General features: G+C 44.9%; 3 protein-coding genes across 6 annotated transcripts in view; all 3 read right to left on the bottom strand.

The window, feature by feature from the left end:
- Window positions 1–71: 71 nt before the first annotated feature.
- car15 (carbonic anhydrase 15) lies at window positions 72–3,789 on the bottom strand. Of its 3 annotated transcripts, XM_066651538.1 has the most exons (8): window positions 3,632–3,789; window positions 2,753–2,779; window positions 2,266–2,445; window positions 1,844–1,989; window positions 1,661–1,753; window positions 1,520–1,586; window positions 1,264–1,424; window positions 72–848 (listed from the first exon to the last, which is right to left on the bottom strand). In XM_066651538.1, exons 1-8 carry the CDS (start codon window positions 3,681–3,683, stop codon window positions 636–638), a joined length of 939 nt encoding a protein of 312 aa, XP_066507635.1. In that variant the 5' UTR covers window positions 3,684–3,789; the 3' UTR covers window positions 72–635. The 3 variants fall into 3 exon arrangements, with proteins under 3 accessions (XP_066507635.1, XP_066507634.1, XP_066507636.1); XM_066651537.1 differs by having other exon boundaries at window positions 2,266–2,779; window positions 3,632–3,738; XM_066651539.1 differs by having other exon boundaries at window positions 1,264–1,373; window positions 2,266–2,779; window positions 3,632–3,738.
- Window positions 3,790–8,005: 4,216 nt separating this feature from the next.
- On the bottom strand, window positions 8,006–22,784 carry dgcr2 (DiGeorge syndrome critical region gene 2). Its single transcript, XM_066650935.1, has 11 exons — window positions 22,472–22,784; window positions 19,656–19,688; window positions 19,142–19,264; window positions 18,668–18,754; window positions 18,164–18,374; window positions 17,183–17,259; window positions 16,263–16,445; window positions 15,491–15,694; window positions 14,852–15,004; window positions 13,420–13,656; window positions 8,006–12,948 (listed from the first exon to the last, which is right to left on the bottom strand). Exons 1-11 carry the CDS (start codon window positions 22,551–22,553, stop codon window positions 12,704–12,706), a joined length of 1,635 nt encoding a protein of 544 aa, XP_066507032.1. The 5' UTR covers window positions 22,554–22,784; the 3' UTR covers window positions 8,006–12,703.
- Window positions 22,785–23,863: 1,079 nt separating this feature from the next.
- ess2 (ess-2 splicing factor homolog) overlaps window positions 23,864–24,935 on the bottom strand; it is a 10,186-nt gene continuing 9,114 nt past the window's right edge. For both annotated transcript variants that reach the window (XM_066651024.1, XM_066651025.1), the window contains exon 10: window positions 23,864–24,935. This exon is cut by the window's right edge and continues 151 nt beyond it. In XM_066651024.1, coding sequence (XP_066507121.1) covers window positions 24,804–24,935 — 132 coding nt within the window. In that variant the 3' untranslated portion in view covers window positions 23,864–24,803.

The following is a 24,935-nucleotide window of genomic DNA, read 5'->3' as shown; positions in this document are numbered from 1 at the left end:
TGTACTTTTATTAAAATATAAAATGTAGAAAAACATATAAAAGCAATAGTCTGCTTCTGTTGAGTCTGATATCGAGTCGACGTAGCGTCTGTCTCAGGTCACTATGAGTTATAACCACTGACTCTGATTAGTGTTCATCACTCTGACACAAATCTGATGGATACAAGTTTATAACACTTATATAAATACTCACTCTGCCACAGAAGATTCCTCAGCCAAGCCTCACGTGGCAAAGTATGTCATATTTTCAGGATCATACACTGGCCCAGAAAATCTAAACACAACAGCATTCGGGAAGCTCCTATCTCTAGAGATGATTAGTTCTCTGTCCTCATGGTTGCTCTGCAAAAATATATTTTATGGGGTGAAACATCTCCAAATCTAATCAGTGTATCTCATATTTCTCATTCTGAGATTGAGATAATACAACCAATTCATAGACTACAGTGTTTGTTCTAATTTTGTTCTCGTCTACAGAAAGTGAAATAAGACTTTTTCTCTAGAAAATAACAGATGAGTTAAAACAAGAAAGAAAAAAATGATGAAAACAGAGTAATAATAATATTCTTCAATAATCTCAGATTGAGAAATATTTGATACTTTAAGATGATATCACTAGCCACTTGTCATTTTTGTCAGAGTACAGTAAGGAAGATGATGAGAACGATGCTGATGACAAAGGCGTGTTTTTGGAAGGTGTGGCAGGGGGCACCAGAGAACAGGCGAGCATGTTTGGAGACGTAAACCTCACTGTAGCTCAGATGGATGTGTCTAAAGTTATTTTGCAGATGGACTGGGTGTTCTGCTCCCTCTGGAGTGGAGTAGATCCCGTTGATAAACAGCTCGTACTGAGAACAAATACAAAAGATTGTCAGTATTTCTGTGCTGTAACTGTATGTAGGAGTAAACGGCTGTAGCTGGTGTGTGTGAGTGTTTCAGTGCTGTAACTGTATGTAGGAGTAAACGGCTGTAGCTGGTGTGTGTCAGTGTTTCAGTGCTGTAACTGTATGTAGGAGTAAACGGCTGTAGCTGGTGTGTGTCAGTGTTTCAGTGCTGTAACTGTATGTAGGAGTAAACGGCTGTAGCTGGTGTGTGTCAGTGTTTCAGTGCTGTAACTGTATGTAGGAGTAAATGGCTGTAGCTGGTGTGTGTCAGTATTTCGGCGCTGTAACTGTATGTAGGAGTAAATGGCTGTAGCTGGTGTGTGTCAGTATTTCGGCGCTGTAACTGTATGTAGGAGTATAATACTTCCATAAACTGTACCTGTGTCCAGGAGATGCTGATGGGCACCTGGTAGACGGTCCAGAGGACGGCCTGAGAGCAGGGGGGTGTGGTCAGGCTGCCGTGGTAACGGTAAAACTCAGACAGGTGAGCTTGGGGGAGGAGGTTCAGCAGAACAAATGGTTTAATGACCTTCTCCTGACCTTCAGGTGAACAGAAATGAAAACAGATCGGTGTCTTATTTAATCTGTGAGTCTGAGACGGTCAGACAGGGAATAAATGAGAACCGGACAGAGACCTCTGTAGGCGATGGATGGCAGGGCGCTGGAAATCGGCTGGAAGTTGTCATTCTCCACGTAGTCCAGCTGCAGAAAGAGCAGAGTGTTTAAAAATTCAATAAAAAATATCAAACTTTAACAGACTCTAGAAACGCATTTACCTCGATGAAGACGGCCAGAACGGCGAGTCCAGTCGGGTCGTCCAGGGCAGCCGTCAGATTCGGGTGAGAGGACTTCACACTGACTATGTGCATCTGTAATAAACTCAGGTTAAGCGTAAACTCATGGTTCAGCTCAGAGTTTAGGACTAAGGTCAGTGTTTAGGATTAAGATCAGTGTCAGACCTCCATGGGGAAGCGCTGGTGGAGGAGAGTGTGTTCTGATCCGTTGGTCAAGGCGCTGCCCCAGTGGAAATGAAGCTGAACAGTCCGATATGATCCAGGAAGACCACCCCCACTGACAGAGAGACCACCACCCACCTCCAACACAACTACACACACACACACAGACACACACACACACACACACACACACACACACACACACACACACACACACACACACACACAGAGAGAGTGAGCTGTGGTGCACAGGAGTGGACAGGGCAGCATCCTGTGAGGGTTTGATTCCCAGCTCGGGTAAACAGACTACGCCTGAAACACTGTAGCCCTTGAGCTAGACTCCTAACGTCACTGAGCGCTGCGTCTAAAGAGGTAGATAACCCTGAATGGGTTAAAGGTGTAGTGCTGGTGTGGTGTGGACTGACCGGAGTGGCCCTGGTTGATGAGTTTCCACTGGCCTTTAGGCGTGCTGTTAAAGCCAGAGAGCTGCAGAGCGTCCAGGTCAGAATCCCTCAGCTCCTGCTGCTCTCCCAGGTTTATCGGAGAGTGATGAGCGTCCAGCAGTGGGTGACAGGAAGGGAAGATATCCCCCCAGGCATACGGGTCTGGGTACAGAATATAAACCAGATTACTTTGTTCACACTGCACCTCAATTTGGTTTTGATCTGTGAATCTAAATCTGGAACGAGTGTCCAGAACTGATCTGTGATCAGATTTCAGAGTCATAAAAGTCACATGCTTTTACTGTTTCCTGCTCAAACTGGAAATTAACGGCAGCCACAGCTCGTGTCTGAACACGGCAGCCACAAACCCCTCTTACCTCAGTGCCGACTGAAGCAGTCGATTTATTACAATCATTTATTAAAATGATGATTAATGACATTATTTATAAACACTGGAGTCATCACTCACCACAGCCTCCGTCATCGTAACAGAAATCTGAGCGAGAAAATCAGACCACAGTCTTTATCAGCACTCAACACACTTCAGAATATTAACTACACACAGAGAAAACCCAGTCATTTACCGCAGACACTGAGTAAAGAGTGGGAGTTCATTAATGAAGAAGAGGTTTTGTGAAAGGTGTTTAAAGGAAAGAAGAAACTTAGTAAATTAATGAGAGAAAATATACAGCACTGTGAGGTTATTACTTTTATAGAAAAGAATGTCTTCATTGTCAAGTGTGGTGCTTCTATAAAATTATATATCATTAAAATAAACACAGAAACAATCACAGAAGAAGGATGTTGTTCTAAAAGCAGACGCTGTGCTGTGAGCGAGTGAAGAACGGTGTGTTTCCTGATGTTTCTCGATCGTATGGATTTATTAAATCTACAGCACACTTCATTTAACACAGTGAAGTATTTATTAACCTCTGACACTAGGCACTGGACGATCACCTCAAATAACACACACACACACACACACACACACACACACACACACACACACACACACACACAGGAATAAAGGGGTTGGATTTATACTGATATTAGGGTTTTTGTTTGTTCTTTAGGAAATAAGCTCTTACTGCTGCAATAAACAGCTTTTTAAAATTCGTGTCACGTGTCTAAAACCTTTGCAGAGTTCTGTATTTTTAAAAGAATAGAGAAAATAAAACAATGATAAAAAGGAAAATAGAAAACTAAAAAAATTGAACAATTATTTAAAAAAAACAGATAAAAACTAGTGAAAAAACCAGAAAAAGGAATAAACAAGAAAAAGAAGTGATGAAAAAGATAAAGGAGAGATGGATGTAATAAAGAGAAGAAAGAGGAGTGTGTGACTGACCGTTGTAGGCGGTGGAGGGAGATACGAGGGTTTGCAGCAGCAGCAGCAACATCGTGGAGAAACTGACCCCACTGCAGTGACCCGCGCTTTAAATAACGTCCAGAACATCCCTCCAACAAAACACTTCTATTTCAACCAACAAAAGACCAGCCACCGGCCACTGGGAGACCCCCGGACAGCGCCGCTTAATATTCATGAGCTAACAGTCATTAATTATGCAAACATTGACTAATGTTGTTGTCATTGGTTGGTGTTATTTTGTGACTCGACTGGGATTTATTTATTAAGTTATTAATTTAATTCTTGCAGTTAATAAACAGCAATAAGTGTTATTATATTATAAGGTGTGTCTGAGATTTTTTAAACATATAAACACTATTTGTTTTTATGAACAACTCTAATCCTGTTACACATTACAGTGTGTTTTATAAATATGAGACTTAACATGAACTATTCTGTAGCAGCTGAAGATTTGTGTTTGTTTGGTTCCTTCTGTGAATTATTCAGAATCTAATATTTATGAACCTATAGCTTCAGTGTGACTGCGTATACACACACACACACACACACACACACACACACACAGCGGCTAAAGGTTAATGTTCAGGACTGAGTTTCTCAAAAGTATCTTAGAACAAAGAAGATTCTTCAGTGGTCGAGTGAGCATCACACTGAACACTCTCTCTCTCTCTGTGAAGGTGACATTAACACCATCGCCACACGGAGCTGCGTCCACTGTGGATTTCCCTGGGTTTGTTTAAAGTGTGTCTTTGTGTTTATGGTGGGGTTTCCCCTCTGACTCACTCAGAATTTAAGGTAGATGGATTTCCCGCTGAGAGATGGATTTCCGGAGGTTCCTTAAGCTCAGAGTGTAATGGATCAGGGCTTAATCTGGATCCGGAAATTTACAACACTCTGAGAACAAGTGGACACAGAGTGACCATTCAGGCCGTTCTCTCTGAACACACACAGCTGAAGTCCCCATTCTTTAGTGTTCCTCACGACCATATAAGGAGCTGTGGGTGTGAGCGTGACGCCCATATAAGGAGCTGTGGGTGTGAGCGTGACGCCCATATAAGGAGCTGTGGGTGTGAGCGTGACGCCCATATAAGGAGCTGTGGGTGTGAGCGTGACGCCCATATAAGGAGCTGTGGGTGTGAGCGTGACGCCCATATAAGGAGCTGTGGGTGTGAGCGTGACGCCCATATAAGGAACTGTGGGTGTGAGCGTGACGCCCATATAAGGAGCTGTGGGTGTGAGTGATGCCCATATAAGGAGTTGTGGGTGTGAGCGTGATGCCCATATAAGGAGTTGTGGGTGTGAGCGTGATGCCCATATAAGGAGTTGTCGGTGTGAGCGTGATGCCTATATAAGGAGCTGTGGGTGTGAGTGATGCCCATATAAGGAGCTGTGGGTGTGAGCGTGATGCCCATATAAGGAGTTGTGGGTGTGAGCTTGACGCCCATATAAGGAGTTGTGGTGTGAGCGTGACGCCCATATAAGGAGTTGTGGTGTGAGCGTGATGCCCATATAAGGAGTTGTGGGTGTGAGCGTGATGCCCATATAAGGAGTTGTGGGTGTGAGCGTGACGCCCATATAAGGAGTTGTGGTGTGAGCGTGACGCCCATATAAGGAGTTGTGGGTGTGAGCGTGATGCCCATATAAGGAGTTGTGGGTGTGAGCGTGATGCCCATATAAGGAGTTGTGGGTGTGAGCGTGACGCCCATATAAGGAGTTGTGGTGTGAGCGTGACGCCCATATAAGGAGTTGTGGGTGTGAGCGTGACGCCCATATAAGGAGTTGTGGGTGTGAGCGTGACGCCCATATAAGGAGTTGTGGGTGTGAGCGTGACGCCCATATAAGGAGTTGTGGGTGTGAGCGTGACGCCCATATAAGGAGTTGTGGGTGTGAGCGTGACGCCCATATAAGGAGTTGTGGGTGTGAGCGTGACGCCCATATAAGGAGTTGTGGGTGTGAGCGTGACGCCCATATAAGGAGTTGTGGGTGTGAGCGTGACGCCCATATAAGGAGTTGTGGGTGTGAGCGTGACGCCCATATAAGGAGTTGTGGGTGTGAGCGTGACGCCCATATAAGGAGTTGTGGGTGTGAGCGTGACGCCCATATAAGGAGTTGTGGGTGTGAGCTTGACGCCCATATAAGGAGTTGTGGTGTGAGCGTGACGCCCATATAAGGAGTTGTGGTGTGAGCGTGACGCCCATATAAGGAGCTGTGGGTGTGAGTGATGCCCATATAAGGAGTTGTGGGTGTGAGCGTGATGCCCACATAAGGAGTTGTGGGTGTGAGCTTGACGCCCATATAAGGAGTTGTGGTGTGAGCGTGACGCCCATATAAGGAGTTGTGGTGTGAGCGTGATGCCCATATAAGGAGTTGTGGGTGTGAGCGTGACGCCCATATAAGGAGTTGTGGTGTGAGCGTGACGCCCATATAAGGAGTTGTGGTGTGAGCGTGATGCCCATATAAGGAGTTGTGGGTGTGCGTGTGATGCCCATATAAGGAGTTGTGGGTGTGAGCGTGATGCCCATATAAGGAGTTGTGGGTGTGAGCGTGACGCCCATATAAGGAGTTGTGGGTGTGAGCGTGACGCCCATATAAGGAGTTGTGGTGTGAGCGTGACGCCCATATAAGGAGTTGTGGGTGTGAGCGTGACGCCCATATAAGGAGTTGTGGGTGTGAGCGTGACGCCCATATAAGGAGTTGTGGGTGTGAGCGTGACGCCCATATAAGGAGTTGTGGGTGTGAGCGTGACGCCCATATAAGGAGTTGTGGGTGTGAGCGTGACGCCCATATAAGGAGTTGTGGGTGTGAGCGTGACGCCCATATAAGGAGTTGTGGGTGTGAGCGTGACGCCCATATAAGGAGTTGTGGGTGTGAGCGTGACGCCCATATAAGGAGTTGTGGGTGTGAGCGTGACGCCCATATAAGGAGTTGTGGGTGTGAGCGTGACGCCCATATAAGGAGTTGTGGGTGTGAGCGTGACGCCCATATAAGGAGTTGTGGGTGTGAGCGTGACGCCCATATAAGGAGTTGTGGGTGTGAGCGTGACGCCCATATAAGGAGTTGTGGGTGTGAGCGTGACGCCCATATAAGGAGTTGTGGGTGTGAGCGTGACGCCCATATAAGGAGTTGTGGGTGTGAGCGTGACGCCCATATAAGGAGTTGTGGGTGTGAGCTTGACGCCCATATAAGGAGTTGTGGTGTGAGCGTGACGCCCATATAAGGAGTTGTGGTGTGAGCGTGACGCCCATATAAGGAGCTGTGGGTGTGAGTGATGCCCATATAAGGAGTTGTGGGTGTGAGCGTGATGCCCATATAAGGAGTTGTGGGTGTGAGCTTGACGCCCATATAAGGAGTTGTGGTGTGAGCGTGACGCCCATATAAGGAGTTGTGGTGTGAGCGTGATGCCCATATAAGGAGTTGTGGGTGTGAGCGTGACGCCCATATAAGGAGTTGTGGTGTGAGCGTGACGCCCATATAAGGAGTTGTGGTGTGAGCGTGATGCCCATATAAGGAGTTGTGGGTGTGCGTGTGATGCCCATATAAGGAGTTGTGGGTGTGAGCGTGATGCCCATATAAGGAGTTGTGGGTGTGAGCGTGACGCCCATATAAGGAGTTGTGGGTGTGAGCGTGACGCCCATATAAGGAGTTGTGGTGTGAGCGTGACGCCCATATAAGGAGTTGTGGGTGTGAGCGTGACGCCCATATAAGGAGTTGTGGGTGTGAGCGTGACGCCCATATAAGGAGTTGTGGGTGTGAGCGTGACGCCCATATAAGGAGTTGTGGGTGTGAGCGTGACGCCCATATAAGGAGTTGTGGGTGTGAGCGTGACGCCCATATAAGGAGTTGTGGGTGTGAGCGTGACGCCCATATAAGGAGTTGTGGGTGTGAGCGTGACGCCCATATAAGGAGTTGTGGGTGTGAGCGTGACGCCCATATAAGGAGTTGTGGGTGTGAGCGTGACGCCCATATAAGGAGTTGTGGGTGTGAGCGTGACGCCCATATAAGGAGTTGTGGGTGTGAGCGTGACGCCCATATAAGGAGTTGTGGGTGTGAGCGTGACGCCCATATAAGGAGTTGTGGGTGTGAGCGTGACGCCCATATAAGGAGTTGTGGGTGTGAGCGTGACGCCCATATAAGGAGTTGTGGGTGTGAGCGTGACGCCCATATAAGGAGTTGTGGGTGTGAGCGTGACGCCCATATAAGGAGTTGTGGGTGTGAGCGTGACGCCCATATAAGGAGTTGTGGGTGTGAGCGTGACGCCCATATAAGGAGTTGTGGGTGTGAGCGTGATGCCCATATAAGGAGTTGTGGGTGTGGTTAGATTAGAGAATCAGACTAGGGCCGTGGTGTGGCCTTCACTGTCCTTCAGCAGAATTTATTTGGCTTTTAATTAGATGTAACATCTACATCGGAGAGAAACGCAAACCCCCCGACGAAACTAAACATAAAGACAAAGTAATTACATAAGAAAACCTAAAATAAAGTGTAAATCAAAACGCATCAATTATAGCATTTTTACATAAAACACTTTTGTTTCACCACTACAAATGATCTACTTCAAAGGATTTTAGCGGCGGAACGGGGGACAGATTTAAATCTACATGCCCAAGGAGCAAAAACATGCACAGCAGCGATGAGAACAGAAAGTGTAAGACCTCCTCAGTGACTCTCGTTATCGTACACACTCTGATTCTGTGGGGATTGTCTGTGCTGACCGGTCAGAGGACGGAGAGCAGAGGACGAACGAGTGAAGCTGGAGCGATGGAGAGTCACCAGAGTCACGAGAGAAAGGGGGGGAGGAGGGGGGGGTTGTCGTTTCGATGCTGGTTTCAGTCAGAGTCAATAAAGCCAAACGTCCCTGAAATGATTGTCAAAGTCCAATTCATAATTCATTTTCACTTTCTCACAAATCTGTCAGCGTCCAGTCTTCTATAAAAACAGGGACTTTTAAACTGGAGGAAAACAAAACTAAACAAAAGAAAAACAGGAGCTGTGTCAGAAACAGCTCCCTACTCACTATTCCCTACATTACTCACTACATAATGCACTATTCAGAGTTCAGGGGGTAGTGAACAATTTCGGACAAAACCTCATGTGGTTTTTAACCAACAGCAGGGTGCATTATGGGTATTCTCTCTTCTCTAGGGTACATCAGTTTTACGCTATTTATTACAACACATAGTGGGACTGTTGGAGTGCACTGGAAATTGTGCACGGTTTCATACAAAAGAGCGCACTACATAGTGAATAGGGCACTGTTTTGGACCCAGCGAGCCTTTTATACAGGGACTTTTATATTAGAATATAATTATCAAAGCCATTTTATACAAGGACTTTAACTTTGAGAAACTTTTACAATAAAAATCCCATACAGTAACTTTTAACGTGGAAAAAAAATACTAAATAAAAATAAATTTTACATTTGAGAAATCAAAGCATTCTTTAACAATGATTTTTAAAAAGAGAACCAACATCTTACAGATGTTACTTTCAAGGCCCTTTAAACTTAAGAAATCAAAACAGACTTATACTCATCAGGACTTTTAACGTGAAAAAATGATAATGATTAAAATAAAGGTTTTACCCTGAAGAAATCAAGGTCTTATTATACAGTGACTTTTAAATTGGAAAAATCAAACTCATCGTATGTAGGGACTTTATACTGAGTAACCTTTTTCCTTCCGTTAATCAGAATTAAACCTCACTTCACTGATCTCACTTTTCATTACCGCACATTAGAAATGATTCTGTTAAAGCTGCACTGTGTGAGTTTGGTGAGCAGGCGCCCTCTCTGGTGGAAATAGGTAACTGCGGAGTGTGGACTTGTGTAACACGGGTCGTACTGTGTTCTCTCTCCACAAGCGGATTTTCCAGATAAATATGAACATGTTCAAAATCAGAAATCAGAGAGAACTGGATCAGAACTCGGTGGAAATGCCTTCTGAGTATGGAGTGATATCTGGGTCAAAAATGTTGAATGTCATCAAATGAAAACGTAACTGAAATTGAAAAAAATGTATGACTCTTATAAGACGTTGTTATATAAAGGTGTTAGATGAGGCCTGTCACAGCAGCCATTTTCTGGTCAATATTTTGTTCTAGAAATTATTGCGATAAAAATTATTATTGTCATTTTTACATTTTATGCCACTGACATAATGAGAATATCATAACAATGCAATTACACTTCAGACACTGGAACTGGAACAAAAAAAAATGCCTAAATATCCAAATTAAACAAAACAAAAATGTTTTTTTTTTTAAATTCATATATTGAGTCGAACAGAGATGACTAAAGCGAGCGGCTAAAACACAACCACAGCGGACAACACCGAGGTCAACATGCGGTCGATCGTACGATAAATCGGTAACGTGATTGTTGTGACTGGCCTAATGTCCAACGCATTCCGAAAAAATGGACTTCTGAGCGAAAGTCTATTTCAAATTTCACAGAGCGACTCACAGCAGCACGACACCTTTGTAGCAGAGTTGCTACTTCTGGACTCAGTAGCGCCACCTCCTGCAGTCTTGAAGAACACAGCTCACACACTGCAGCTTAATAAATGAAAAAAAGTGAGGGAAGTGAAAATCAGGACACATGTAAACTCCTGATCTTCAAATAATTAAAAAAAAAAAAACGTAAATAAAAAAGAAACCGAATTCTTAAACCGTTTCCTGTGCAGAGCGCGTGTAAATATATGTACACTTATTGACAGTAAGGAAAACTGGTCGATAAACCACCTGTAATAAACTTACAAATAATTATAAAGAAAGCTCTTATCTAACACACGACGCACATAAAACTTACACACAACACACACAACTTATACAAAGCATATTAAAGCAAAACATGGTTTGTGTCGCAGTCACAAACGGATCAGGACTCATCTAAAGCCGCGGTCACATTCCTCGTCCGAGTCTCGTCGTTTATACAACATTCACACTCTCAGATTTGATCTTAAAGCAGCAGTCAGTCATTTTTCTCCACATTGATTGGTTGGTCCTTCTTCACATTACGACATTTTGGTTGTAAACCTGTTGTAAAACTGGCTGCCCCCATGTGGGGGACCCGCTCTGTGAAGCATAAACAGAGCAGTTTGATTCTTCATGATTCACACTTTATAGAAAAACAAGGTAAAAACGGTCCTCACTTCTGTAAACGGTCCAAAACAAACCCCCATCTCCTTGTTTTTTCACAGGAGACGTTTTTCGAAATTACTCTGAGAAATATCACTTCACAAAAACGTACACTGGGTGTAAACAAGGTTTGTGCCTTCTTCTGTAAACGAGGAGCTTGGACACAGGTGTTTACTGGACGCAGGTGAAATATGTGCTGTGTTTGAGGTAAAATGAAAAATGACTGACTGCTTTTTTTAAGAACAAATTCAGGATGAAACTCAAGTAGATTTTGTAAACGATGAGCTGAACGCATGTAGTTTACTGTTTGTTCTGTGTGTGGAAGAGTGCTGTCGTTCTGAAGAGCAGCTTCTCCTTCGTGGTCTCAGAAGTAGGACACAGCAACAGGAACTCGAAGAATGGGCTTGTGTTCCGCAGAGGGACCATGTTCAGCGAATCCGTGACCTCCAGCTGGTTCTCTTTGGGAGGAACGGTGTGTCCTCGTTATTCGCGGTGGATCAGGAACAAAGTCCGCGCTCAAACCGTTTCTTGTCGTTAGTGTTTTGAAAATTGAAACGTGAGAAACGGCCCCAGTCCTGTGGCTCACGCACGTTTCCGTTTCTAAAGTTGCAGAGACCAGAAAGTCAAGGCCTAGGAAATGAATCGTTACCAGAAACAGAATTCCTCTCTCGCGTTTGTTGTGACCACGGCTTCAGACTCTGAACCTTCTGCTCCTCCCCACAGTAAAGAGTCAGTAAAGGCTCCTGAACCCAAACAATCTTGGTTCCTCCCCAGGTCTCTTCCTCTTTTCCTTGCCACTGTTGCCCTGGGTTTTCTCGTAGGAGGCTGGGACACAGATCTTTATAAAGCTGCTCTGTGACACCTTTCTGTTGTGAATAGTGCTATATAAATAATATCTGATTGATTGAACAAAGGGCCTGATCCGTAACACACACTTTCACAGGTCACAGAGCACTGTAACGGGAGCAGGGAGCATCTGACACTTTTATTGGGTCCTGATCAGGTTCTGTTTCAGCGCAGTTCCACAATGCCCCAGATCTTCAGGCTCCTCAGGAGAAAAGTACTGGGTGGAGACTCTCTCTCGTCCTGAAGACAACAACACAGGTTCAAAGCTACAGAACAAAGGCTGCAGAGCTCCAGAACTGCAAAAGCTATCAGGATCCATGCTTCCAAGTTCCAGAATCAATTTTCCAAAGCTTCACAACAAAGGTTTGAATGCTTCAGAACCAAGGAAGTAGGCTCTAGAAGTAGTGTCAAATAGCTTTCGTACCAAGTGTCTATGTTCCAGAACCAAGGCTCTAGAACCAAAACCAAAGCTTCTGAAGCTCCAGAACTCCCAAATTTCGTACCTGGCCTCACTGCAGAACCACCTGCTTACCCACAATTCCACTGCGCACTTCACCGCCGGAGGTTGTGAGAAAGAGACGTAGCATGCGGACGCTGAAGCTCTGCTCCAGAAACATCTAGATTTACGAAGAGCAGGAGAACAGCGGTGAGGGTCGGAGAGTTAGCATTAGTGTTAGCGTTAGCATTAGCATCTGCAGGGGATGAATGACCGGGTCATTTCGGGTCAGTTGAGACAGAGCAGTAGGGAAAAAAAATATTCCAGATTTACAAACTTCAAAACGTCGTCAGTTCAGGATCCAGCAGGGGGCGCAGTGCCACATGCTCAGACGAAAACAAACAAACAAATAAAAACAGTAAATTGAGGAGCAGTGACGGTATTTACATGGAAAAACCTGTAATGAGCCAAAGGCGCTCAAAACCCCGCCCCCCCTCCCAATCCCATCATGCTCTAGTGTTCCCGAGTCATTAACGTTTCCTTGTTCGGAGTCCTCCGCTTTTCTCCTGAGCACGCTCAGTTCGGTCCACTGTCCTCAGCCTTGAGCTGCAGAAAAGCTCCGCCCCTCCTTCACCTCACACCACCGTGCTGAGGGAGTTGGGGTTTGAGGGGTCAGGGGCGGAGCTATGGATGATGTTGTGTGTCTCTGTGGGGGTGTCCGGGGCCACCAGTAGTGTGCTGCTGTCGATGGACTCCGTCCTCTCGTCGAGGGCATGGTCAGGGCGAGGGGGCGGGACTGGGGGTGGGACATGGAGCGGACGACAGAGACCGCCCACTTCTCCTCCAACCTGAGGGGTGGAGAGGTTCAGACCTGTATGACCTGAGAGAGAGAGAGAGATAATGAATGTGTGTAGAGAGAGAGAGAGAAAGGGAAGTAAGGGACAGGGAGAGAGAGAGAAAGAAGAGAAAGGGACAGACAATGAGGAAAGCAAGGACAGAGTAAAGAAAAAGGGAGGAAGGAGAGAGGGAAAGGGAGAGAGAGAGAAAGAAATAAAGAAAGTTAGGGCAAAGAGGAAGGGAGAAGTGTTAAGGAAGAAAAAAAAGAAAAGGAAACAAAAGAAAAAAGGATAAAAGTGGGGACAGAGAAAGAGAAAAAAGCAAAACGGAGAGGAGAAAGAGTGGAGAGAAAGAGTGAGAGAGTTACCCCATGCTGCACAACTGTAGCTACATATTTCTAATTTACGTTAAAGGAATATAACAGTACATTACTTTGGGACTTTTATGGCTATCATAATTTTTAAAATATACAACCACCCCTTGAACATTAAGCCCCGCCCCCTGCAGATCGTACCGAGGTCTACGTAAAGGATGCTGTCGGGGTTGATAGACGCCTCGTACGGCGGGGGCGGGTCATCTGGGTGCTGGATGTCTGGGTATTTATAGGCAGCGTAAGGGGGCGGCGGCTCCTGGAAGTGGAAAGCTCCGCCCTCTCCGTCATCTGATAGGTGCAGTGGCGTCAAACCCGTCCCAAACGCGTCCGGACCGTAATCGAACCCGGCCACTCTCCGACCCAGGTTAAAATGATGAACTACAACAAGAAGAAAAACAACACCACAAAATACTCAGTCAGCACGTTTAGATGCGATCCTAGGGGGCCCTATTATCACATACATTTAAGAACTGCTCCACAAGGGGGTGCCATTTTGCTTTGCATCAATGACACTAGGGCTGTATTCAGAATGGCGTACTACTATAATACACCAGTATGCAGCACGTGGATCAAACAGAACATAGACATTTAAAATACTATTACTGCATATATTTTTTAGTGTTTATTTGTTAATAACTGGACTGATATGTTCACATACTCTAGTCGTAGTGAGGACCCTGGCTGCGGCGTTTTGAACTAGTTGAAGTTCTTCTGGTGCGTCCTGACAGTAGTGTGTTACAGTAGTGAAGCCTTGAAGTAATAAAGGCATGTACTAATGTGTCTGCTCCTGCAGGGATAAGGCATTTCTGATCTTAGCGATGTGGTGAAGACGTAAAAAAGCTGTCCTAGTGAATACTGCCTGTGTGTTGATCGAAAGATAAATCCGGGTCAATTATGACGCCCAGTTTTTTTTGCTGCTGAACCAGGTTTAACTGGAAAGTCATTTATTTCTTGCCACCTTTGGACCCAAAAGCAGGACCTCTGTTTTGTTGCTGTTTAGAAGGAGGAAGTTACGCAACATCCAGCCTTTCACACAGTCCTCTATTTTCCTTAATCTGTGTTTGTCATCAGGCTTTGGCTGAAATATACAACTGTGTGTCGACTGCGTAACAGTGAAAGTTAATGTCATGGTTTCTTATAACTGTGCCTAGCGGTAACATGTGTAATGTAAATAATAATGGTCCTAAAATAGAGCCTTGTGGAATACCACATCTTACTTTAGAATACTTTGAAGATAAATCGTTTACTTTTACAAACTGATAACGTTTTGTTAAGTAAGATTTGAACCATGAGAGTGCTGTCCCTGTGATTCCAGCCATGTTTTGTAACCTTTCTAGGAGAATATTAGGGGCTTAATCCACATAACGGCTCCAGAACAGAACGGAGGGCTTCTCTCTGCCACTCGAAGCCAGAGCCAGGATCAAGAGTCCCTTCCCTCCCCCTCCTCCGCTTTCCCATTGTGGAGAGAGATGCTTCAGGGACGGGGAGAGGGATGGAGACGGGTTCTCCCACACTGATTTACTCATCTGCGCACCCTTGTGGTTGTAACTATAATTACAGAGTGTGGACTCACGGTTTCCTCCGATCAGCGTCTCTATCCTCTCTCTCCGTCTCTGTCTCAGACGGTGGACCATGAAGAGCAGCAGGGACAGGATGAGGAAGGACGAGATACAGCTGACGATCAGACGCATTCCACTGGCCATGGAGTCGAACAGACTGCTGCCCTCTGACACACACAAACACACACACACACACACACAAAAGAGTTGATAATAAACCACTAAAGTTGAGAGTCATGCTCATACAAAGCGTTCTGAACTACCAGCTCACTGAAGGAACACTAGGTAATATTTGGTTTTATTTGCTCCTGGGCTCCCCCTACAGTTACAGAGTGTAATTCACAATTCCTACCCTCCTCCAAAAGCTACATAGTACAGCCTCTGCGGTGCTGAGCCCAGAGTAGACACGACAGAAGCTCTATTCTCCTTGTTACAGCTCACTGGAGCACCACAGTGATTCTGAAGCTGTAATTTAAGGTTAAAATATCACCTAATGATGCTTTAAGGAGTTAAATATCGATGGACGCTGCTCTTCTCTGCGTTTGATGGTTGATGTGTGTGGGACACTTTTATAAACACTGAACCTGAATATAAAACCATTTCTGTTCCTGTGTGACATCGACAGGTGAACCCCACACTGAGGAACCCCTCACCTGGGTCGAGGCAGGTGAACTTGCAGCACTCTTTAGGGTCCTTGCGGAAGTGTGTACAGCCCTGCGGCCGGTCGCACAGCGCCGCCACGCACATCTCTGGCTCTCCGTCGTGACACGTGCAGCTCAGACACGGATCGTCTCCTTTAGGAGTGAAGTAGTAGCCCTCACTCACCACGTTGTCCTTTATATCCACACACGTCTGCCCTGAGAGAGAGAATCAACACACATCATAATCAATGACCACCACAACTCCATTACACCTCACTTCCATTCAATTAAAGGTGCAATCAGTCATTTGTCCCACCACAAAGTAGCTAACAGGATTTGTGAAAGTGATTTATGCTCCACAGAGCGGGTCCCCAACAGGGAGCGGTTTGTGTAAGGATTAGGATTAATGCAGAATTATTCATCCACGTCACCACTAGATGTCAGTGTAAGGGCTGTTCATAACATCATCATCTAGAGCAGGGGTGGGCAATCTTATCCGCAAAGGGCCGGTGTGGCTGCTGGATTTAAGTCCATTCAGGCTCAAGCACACCTGATTTCACTCCTTTAATTAGTTGGCTTGAGTAAAACAAATCATCATGTGACCTCCTGGTTGGTTGGAACAAAAACCAGCAGCCACACCGGCCCTTTGCGGATAAGATTGCCCACCCCTGATCTAGAGGAAGCACCAGAGACAGTGACACTTTCTGAGGTTTAGCACCAAAGGAGACAATATCAAAGAGTGAGAGGTGTGTGTGTGTGTGTGTGTGTGTGTGTGTGTGCGTACTCCTCTTGCAGAGAAAGGGGAATTTTTTGTAGCAGTTCTCGGCGTGCCAGCTGTGGAGCCCGTGTTCGTTGATGTTTTTATTCTGAAAGCGTTGGAGCTGAGCACAGAAAACACTCTCCTGTGTCGGACTGCCCTCAGCGAAACTGGTCAGACCCTCGGGGGGCAGGAACACCTGTAGAGGACCTGAGAGACACACACACACACACATCACTACTGTAATCATCATCATCATCACATCTCTTCATCATAAACATTATCAATCCTCTATCACTATTGTAAACAGCTTCTTCATCACCACTGTCATAATTCTCATCACCTTCGTTATCATCATCATCATCATCATCACTGCACTCATTACATTCACAGCTCATTACTGTCTTCATTACTAATGTCTACCATCGCTATTATAAATATGATCATTTCCTTTCGTTCCTATTGTCACCATCACCACCATCATTCGGATCATCACAACTGTACTGACAACTAGCATCAAAAATATCATCATCATCATCGTTCCTACCGACATTAACACTGTAATCAGGATTAACACCATCATTACCGTCAGCATCAGCACCACAGTGATTACCACAGCCTTCTTTACATCAGTCACAATCTTCATCACAACACCACTGTGACTAACAGCACCATCATCATCATCATCACCACCAACACCTTCATCATCATAATCCTCACATCACCACGACCACCATCATCACCACCACCACTGTAACCATCAGCACCACAATTACTGAAATCTTCATCACCATCACCACAGTGACTATCATCACCACCATCAGCACCATCATTACTGAAATCTTCATCACCACCGTCATCATGACCATCATCACTGTAACCATCATCATTAAATTACCATCATCATCACATTCAGCTCGAGAGGAGATTATAAAATCAGCACCAACCTTTATCCGCCACCTCCCATCGTCCCTCCAGAGAGCGGCTCTGATTAGAGATAACATACTGATACCCCACCCAGAAACTGCAGAACAGAACAGAACACACACACACACACACACACAACACTTTAGCACACAGCAGCAGACGTACAAATCTTTCAAAGTACCACTATCTACAGATTTAAATAATACATTTTATAAAAGGTAAATAACTAAATAAATGTTTACTTTAGTGTTTCTATAAAAGATATTTGTCAAGTTTGGTCTTTCAAACACTTAATGCAAACAGACACAAAAAAAAACTTTTACAAGTAACTAGTTTCCACAATGTTTACAGGCAGTTTGATTATTTCACATCAAGCTTCAGCCTTATTCCACAAGGTCAGGGTCATTACAGAACTGATAGGGTTAATATTCCCAGGGTGCGAGGCCCACTGCATAGGATCTACACGACTCGACTCTTGTGCTTTTCCACCGGCCAAATCTGGCCCTGGAACCGGGTTCTTTTAGTAGGTGCTAAATGTGAGGAGTAAACCCTGCAGAGCTCTGATTGGCCAGAGACCTGTCAATCACCAGGAAACACAGCTCCAGCACAAACACGCCGCTTGTAAAATCTCTGAAGTTACAGCAGCGTTCACATTAGTTTTTATCCGACTCTCAGCAGCAGCTCGTAACATTCCCCCGAGGGGTTTCTGAAGAGGGTCAGACGCTCCTTGGGTCGGTGGCTGAGGAAAATCTCCAGTGAAAGCTGAACAACAACAACACGCCACACAACGAGTAAACGGCGCCTGATTTTACCACCAACATATTGTGGTTTTCAAAGCCTGTGGTTCCTGTTAGAGACGGGGTTTTGCGACGTCACCGGCTCCATTTTGTGGAGAGGATTTGAAGTGGAAAACTGAGCAGGTAAATGCGAGTCGAGCCGATCCCATGCAGTGGAAAAGCACCGTAAGACTCCCACCCTGAGACGGCTGAGGCATCACTCACTTGCACTGTTCTTTGCGCTCGCACACTTTCTCGTCGAATTCGACGTTGATCTTGAGGATGAACTGCAGCTCCTCGTTGGTGACGAAGGTGGCGAGCGAGCCGTTGACTCTCTGACACGTCTCCGCCGCCTGCCAGTAGTCCTCATTCCTCAGGTAGACTTTATAACAGCTCGCCGTCCTCTCGTAGTGATGCCAGCCACTCGGACACTTCTCTACAGGACGAGAGAGAGCAGGGGTTCAACACACAGCAATAAATAACAACACTGCCCTCTGGTGGAGCTCAGACCACTCACAATCCTCTGGAAAATCTAATCAAGTATTTAGTGAAATTATCGTAATTTTAGTTTCTAATTTTATAACATTAATAATAAATTACAGGCCACTGGAAGACAACATTTTGTGGATGGATTAAGAACACCTCCACGAATCTTATACTAGAAACTAATAATTATCTGAACTGTGGCTTTAATTTGTAGTGGTGCAGAGCGCCCCCTGCAGGACTCACTGTTGAATCGCACTGGCTGAGCCACGCCCATCACGTCCTCAACCTGCTCAAAGCTGTTTCCATAGCGATACCTGGCCTCCTTCATCGCTGGGGAACAGAGGGACACCGTTACAAACAAGAAACAGAAGATTGTGCTGAATTCACGTAAAAAAAAAATAATTAAAATACCAATACAAATAATAATAAAAAAGAGCCTGGAACACTGCTGGCCACATGTACGTGTTGTTGATTTCTTTGAAGTTATTATTTGCACATTTTACCGCACAAGTGTAACATTTCAGAAACAAATAATGTATAAAATATGTCCTTAATATTTAATTTTCAGGAAATAAATAGTATATATACTATATTATATATTAATAAATATTATACATGGAAAATTGTGTTCCATAAAAAAGTGGAGTCACTTAATTTGAACATTAACATTAATATGCCATGTTTACTAAAAGAGTGTGTGTGTGTATGTACACGTACGTGGACAGTCGAGTTCGTCACTCTTATCCTCGCAGGCAGTCCAACCATCACACTGCCAGGCCAATGGGATACACTGCATCTTCCCACTGCGACATGCAAACTGTCCTGGACTGCAGCGCAGCTCTGTAACACACACACACACACACACACACAATACGTTAAAACCACTGCCAGGTGGTGTGAGTAACACTGATGATCTGTTACAGCGCCCCCTGGTGAGTGTGGGGTGTATATCAGACGGTGAGTGAAGGGTCAGTTTCTGAAGTTGATGTTAAAGCAGAAATGTTCAGTGGAAATATCTGAGAGCCACACTGTGCTGGTTGTAATGTTTTGGCCAGTCTCCAGAACCCGGGTCTGTGAGAGTCTTTTGTGTTCCAAGAAAGGACAAGGGAGCAAAGGCACGTCCATCTTCGGCAGAGAGAACCCTGGTCATTTCTCCTGCCTCCAACATCAACTTCAAAAACTGACCGCCGCTCACACTCTGTATTAAGAGCAGAGGTGATGTGTCCCTCACCTGAGAGCAGCCGGGCCACAGCTAACCGCCCACCTGCAAAAAGAACATCATCTCTGTCACAAACACCTTAAAGAGGTTAAACATCACAGTACATTGGGACTCGGCCGATACATCAGTCCAACGATAATCAGTGGAAATCCTGCCGATAAAACAGTTCATTTCCCTATCTTTAAAAAAATCCCTTCTTCTGTGTCTGTTCACATGAGTCAGTAAACACGGGATAAAACGATTCGTTCTGATTCTGCTCCGCTTCTGACGTCAAGCGCAGAGACTTTAGAATGGCCCCGCCCCCTCATCTGAGTCTGTCCAATCACAGCGCTGGACCCGCGTTTATGTGAGAGCACAAAGACGAGGTTAAACTCAGCAAAACAGACACAACGAGCGCGGAGAAATAAGAGCACTGAGTAAAAACGGAGAAGAAAGAGAACAGAGTGAAAACGGCTAAAAACCAGAGCTTCTGCTCCTCGCTCCTCACTGCTGTGCGCTCGGGGTCGGGGTGAACAGCGAGCGGCTCATTATCATTTAAAGGAACAGGTGCTGAAAGCGGGCGTTCTGAACAGGGGCTGTTTACACAGGGGGAGAACACTAAGCAGGTCACAGACGCTTCATTAAGAAACAGAACTGTGTTCCCTTTAAACAACATTCTGCTTTTTTGGACAAAGAATAAGCTGACTTTCAGGGATGGGAAAGTATGGAAACACACCATCTGACACACAGCTATCTATAAACAAGCAGTAAAACACAGCTGAGCTGATAACAGTGTCCTTCAGTGTCAGAAAACAGAATACAAAAGCAGAATGGCTCAGCGAGGGCTCTCCCACTCTCATATTTTCAAAAAAAAAAAACACAGAAAATCACAGTGCTCTGAATCCAAGAGTTTAATCCAGGACCGCTTTATTAGACGAGCGCTGAGTTTAGTTTAAAGCAGGTGGCCTGGTCTGTAAGTTACTCAGGGAAAGAGGGAGAAACACTGATAGGAAAGAAATAAAACACAGGACCTCCTGTAACGCAGACATTACTAAAGGACTCCATTCCGTCCCGAGTTTGTTCACAAACTGAGACCCCTGAGCTGCAGCTGCTGCGGTGTGTATCAACAGATACAATGACTGGAAATGAACAGGGCCAAGCCAATCAGAGCGCTGAAAATAAGGTTGATAGGGTTCACTTAAATCACAAGTGCATTGTGGGAGATGTAGTTCCCTAAAAAAAGCAGTGCAGTGATTTTGGTGTAAATCAGAGCCGGGGGGGGGGGGGGGGGGGGGGGGGGATCAGTCTGTGGATTAGAGCCGTCAGCTTTAGAGCGCAGTAACTGCTGCAGACACTAACTCCATTTCCTCACACACACCAACACCTGTTACAATGACAGACACACACACACACACACAGGCAGGCAGTCTCACACACACACACACAGGCAGTGACCACACACAAGCACATATGTTTATATAAGTATATATAGATGCTGTTACAACAAAAATACATATTTGTTTTGTTTTTCTTTAGTTTATGGGCATTATGTGAAAACAATAACAACTGTTACACTCTTTCTCTCACACACACACACACACAAACATTTATTTAAGTGTGTGTATATAGCTTATAGTCACTGAACAAACAATGCATTTCATTTGCATCTCATTTGGACCTAATTTATAAACTCCAGACGCTACCATTACCTTCCAGCACAAGTTGTGGGCAGTGTTGTCTTTAACTGAATGTATTATTGTGGAGATACAAGGTTTTGAGCCTGATGCATTACACTGCTTTGTATTTTCACTCCTCTAATTCCTACTCTAAATCTGTACCATCTGAAACGCACACAGCAGGGTTGAGTTTGGTGAGAGGTGAATATTTTTGAAGTATAGCGTTCCTGTCTGGACAGGGGGGTTGTTGAGGAACTTGTTAAACAGGGGCTGTAATACACTTGAGTAAATTACAATAAACGACAATACGATTCCACAGTAAGCGATGCTACAATATGATACACCAGTATACACAGTACACCGTATAATATAATACACCTGTTAACATTTGGCTATGTGGTAATGCACAGTAAGTAATAACACCGTTTCCTACTCTCTACTCGATTAACACAGAAGGGTTTGTGTGGATCAAACTGTATCGGCTGCATTTTAGAACCCACTGGATGTTATGGGAGGAGTCATCAGTGGGTGGTTCCTAAATCGAAAGTTTGTATCGATTAGCTCCTCCGGATGTTGTCATAGGAACTTTCCACAGAGTTTATTGAAGTAAATTTGGAACCGACTCGTACGGACTGATCTAGTGTGGATCGTCAGTGTTTCTTTCGTCAGAATCACTGACCCCTGTGGGGGTGTTTGTGAATGAGGGTCTTCTTTCTGGTTGCCCAGAGTTTTTTCTTTATTGTAGCCTCCAAAATCTTATATGTAATTGACCTATACACAACTGTTACTGCTGCTGAAGACTGAAGAAGAGATTAAAAACCAGTAGTCCAAGATATTTTAATACCTTAATCAATAACATAGCATAACATTATATGATGAAAGTATGGGGAGATAAAATGTTGTTTATTCATATCATTCAATATAGAAGTATGATATACAATAAGACATTACTTTTTACATTACTAAGACATGTTTAATATGATGCATTACATTGTAGTGCCACCAGCCACGATACATAGCCATATTCTACATACCGGTATATCGTATTATCGGTATATCGTATTTCCGGTATATCGGTCCGTACCTGACCCCGCTGTGTGTCCGTGCTGATGAAGTGTTACAGATTACCGTTAATAATGACTGTAATAATAAACATTGTGTAAAGGGACTGACCTGTTCCTGGCGGCTCTGTGCTGAAAGCGCCCAGCAGCGCAATGAGCAGCAGCGGAGCGGTGCAGCGCGCCTTCCCGCACATCGAGCGCTCATTCCGGGCAGAGGCGAGAGAAGAGCCGCGGAGACACTGCCCTCCGCCTGGAGCTCCGAGTCTCAAACACACACCGCGGGTACAGCACACGCGGGAGAGCCGCTTCGGCTGAGAACGGTTTACTTTGTTAATTACGCTTGTTTTTGTTGTTGTTTGCGTTTGTTATTCCTCTTTCGGAGCCGCAGATCCAGACTCGGCCCAAAACACTACAAGATGGCTGCGCTGTCCTCCATCAGCGACTGCTACTGTGCGAGCCACAGCCAATCAGCGACGAGCGAGTGAGGGCACAAGCACGTCTCGGCCAATCAACGACCAGAAAAGGCATGCACACAACAGAGCCGTATAGACTCAGCTAATCAACGCAAAATAGAGGGGAGAGCTGCTTGCAAAACAACCAATCGGATTAGAGAAAGGGGGCGGGACTCTCTGATCTCTTTAAACAGTTGGGAACGGCTCATTTGTAGGGATTCGGTTCCGGAAATGATCCTGAATCGACACCAATATTAATCCCTAAATAAAACTTGAAAACAATGAGATCTGTATACTGATCCGCCAAAACATTTAAATAACTTCATCTCCACCCTGGATATGCAGTCTCACAGCTGACCACAACAGTCACCTTGTAGTTCTATAATTACAGACTGTAGTCTACCAGTTGTTCTGCATACTTTATTTAGAATCACTTTATTGGCCACTGTGCTGCACACAGAGGAATGTTCTCTGAGTTTAACCCAATCCGTGCAGTGAAACACACATTTACACACACACTAGTGAACACCAAGGGGCAGTGAGCATTGGGCAGCCCTAGCCACGGCCCCCGGGGAGCAGTTGGGGGTTAGGTGCCTTGCTCAAGGGCACTTCAGTCATGACCTGCCGACTCTGGGGACTGAACCAACGACCCTCCGGTTACAGCCCAGTTCCCTAACCACAGGTATGAGTTAGGAGGTGGATCAGCAGTGACACTGACGTGGTGTTGGTGTGTTAGTGTATGTTACACTGGTATGAGTGGATTAGACACAGCAGTGCTGCAGGCCCCAGGGGTGTGCAAAAACATCTCAAGGAGTCAAAATGAAAGCTCTAAAATCCTGCAACAGAAACAGCATCAAGGAGGAGCCGGACATATCTGACCACAGCCAGGATGACGTGGAGGAATCTCAAGGTTGAGCATCCACACCGTCAACTTCTAAAGCCTGACCAGGAGAACTCCTAGGAAATTAAATTAGAGTCACAACCTTCTCCAGAGCCTATAGACAGCAGCCTTGAAAACCAGGACTGAGATTAGCAACAGTTTATCTGTTTATTGGTGTTAATAAACACAAATCCGCACATTTCTGAGTTTACAGCATTAGAATTAAAATGTGTCAAAAAAGTATGACCATTTTTACACAATGTACAAGTTTATACAAAGTTTAAATCAAACATTATGAATATTCAGGAAGTTTTAATCATGTTTAAAATCCTCCAAAGATTTTCTCACCATCCCAGGGTTTCTCAGGGTTTTCTCAGTTGTAACTAAATTAACGCCACTTCCGCGTTGCTCCAGTATCAAAGTGGTGCAGGTTTTATTGGAGAATTATGAGAGATATAAGATCATTTAATCCAATTCTAGACAGCGTTTCATGGTTCAAGTGAAACCCTTACTGTGCTGGTACTTAACTGTGCTTTAAGAATAAATAACAAACTGAAAACTGCCAACTGGCAGGAGGACAATGTTTCAAATAAAATAAGGACAAATGTCTAGAAATAGAAGATTACTCTTATAATATTCCCATAAACTCAAGCTGAGAAACATGCTCCGTATCCGGCAGGTGTCTGGTATTACACGCTTGTCTTCTAAGTCCATGTATAATGTTCGTGTGGATACTGTGTGAATGATGATCATTAATGGTATGACATGTTGTTTAATGTGGCTTTAAGACTGAAATAGTTCAATTATCTCCACTCCAAGTGACTCCACGTCAGGCCAAAACCACCCTTACAACTTCTGACATAACCCACTAGAGACTGAATGGACTAATACCTGTCTATAAGTTGGTCCTTGTGACATCACAAAACCCCAGCCTCAAAAGGCGTGTTTCTAAAGAGCACTTTCCACATGGAAGTGTAATTTTTTTTACTGTGTTTATGTCAAAACGGCAAGGGTCTTTAAGACACTCCCTCTCTCAGTGTCGACATTTGCTTTTCTCCAGTGTTCGCCAGCAGGGGGCGCTTATTGATAGTGTCCATTTTTCTTCAAAGTGATCAGAAGAAATCGGATGCTTTCCTCCTCTTGGGCAGCTGCAGCAGGTCGTCGGTGATGGACGCGGGGTCGTGGGCAGCAGGAGTTTTGGTTTTGCTCGGTGTCGGTGTTCCTGAAGGCGTGGCGATGCCCCC

The sequence above is a fragment of the Hoplias malabaricus genome, chromosome 18, assembly GCF_029633855.1.
Source record: "Hoplias malabaricus isolate fHopMal1 chromosome 18, fHopMal1.hap1, whole genome shotgun sequence".
Classification (NCBI taxonomy): Eukaryota; Metazoa; Chordata; class Actinopteri; order Characiformes; family Erythrinidae; genus Hoplias; species Hoplias malabaricus.
Note: the sequence above shows the minus strand (reverse complement) of the source record. Positions and strands in the feature narration are given on the sequence as shown.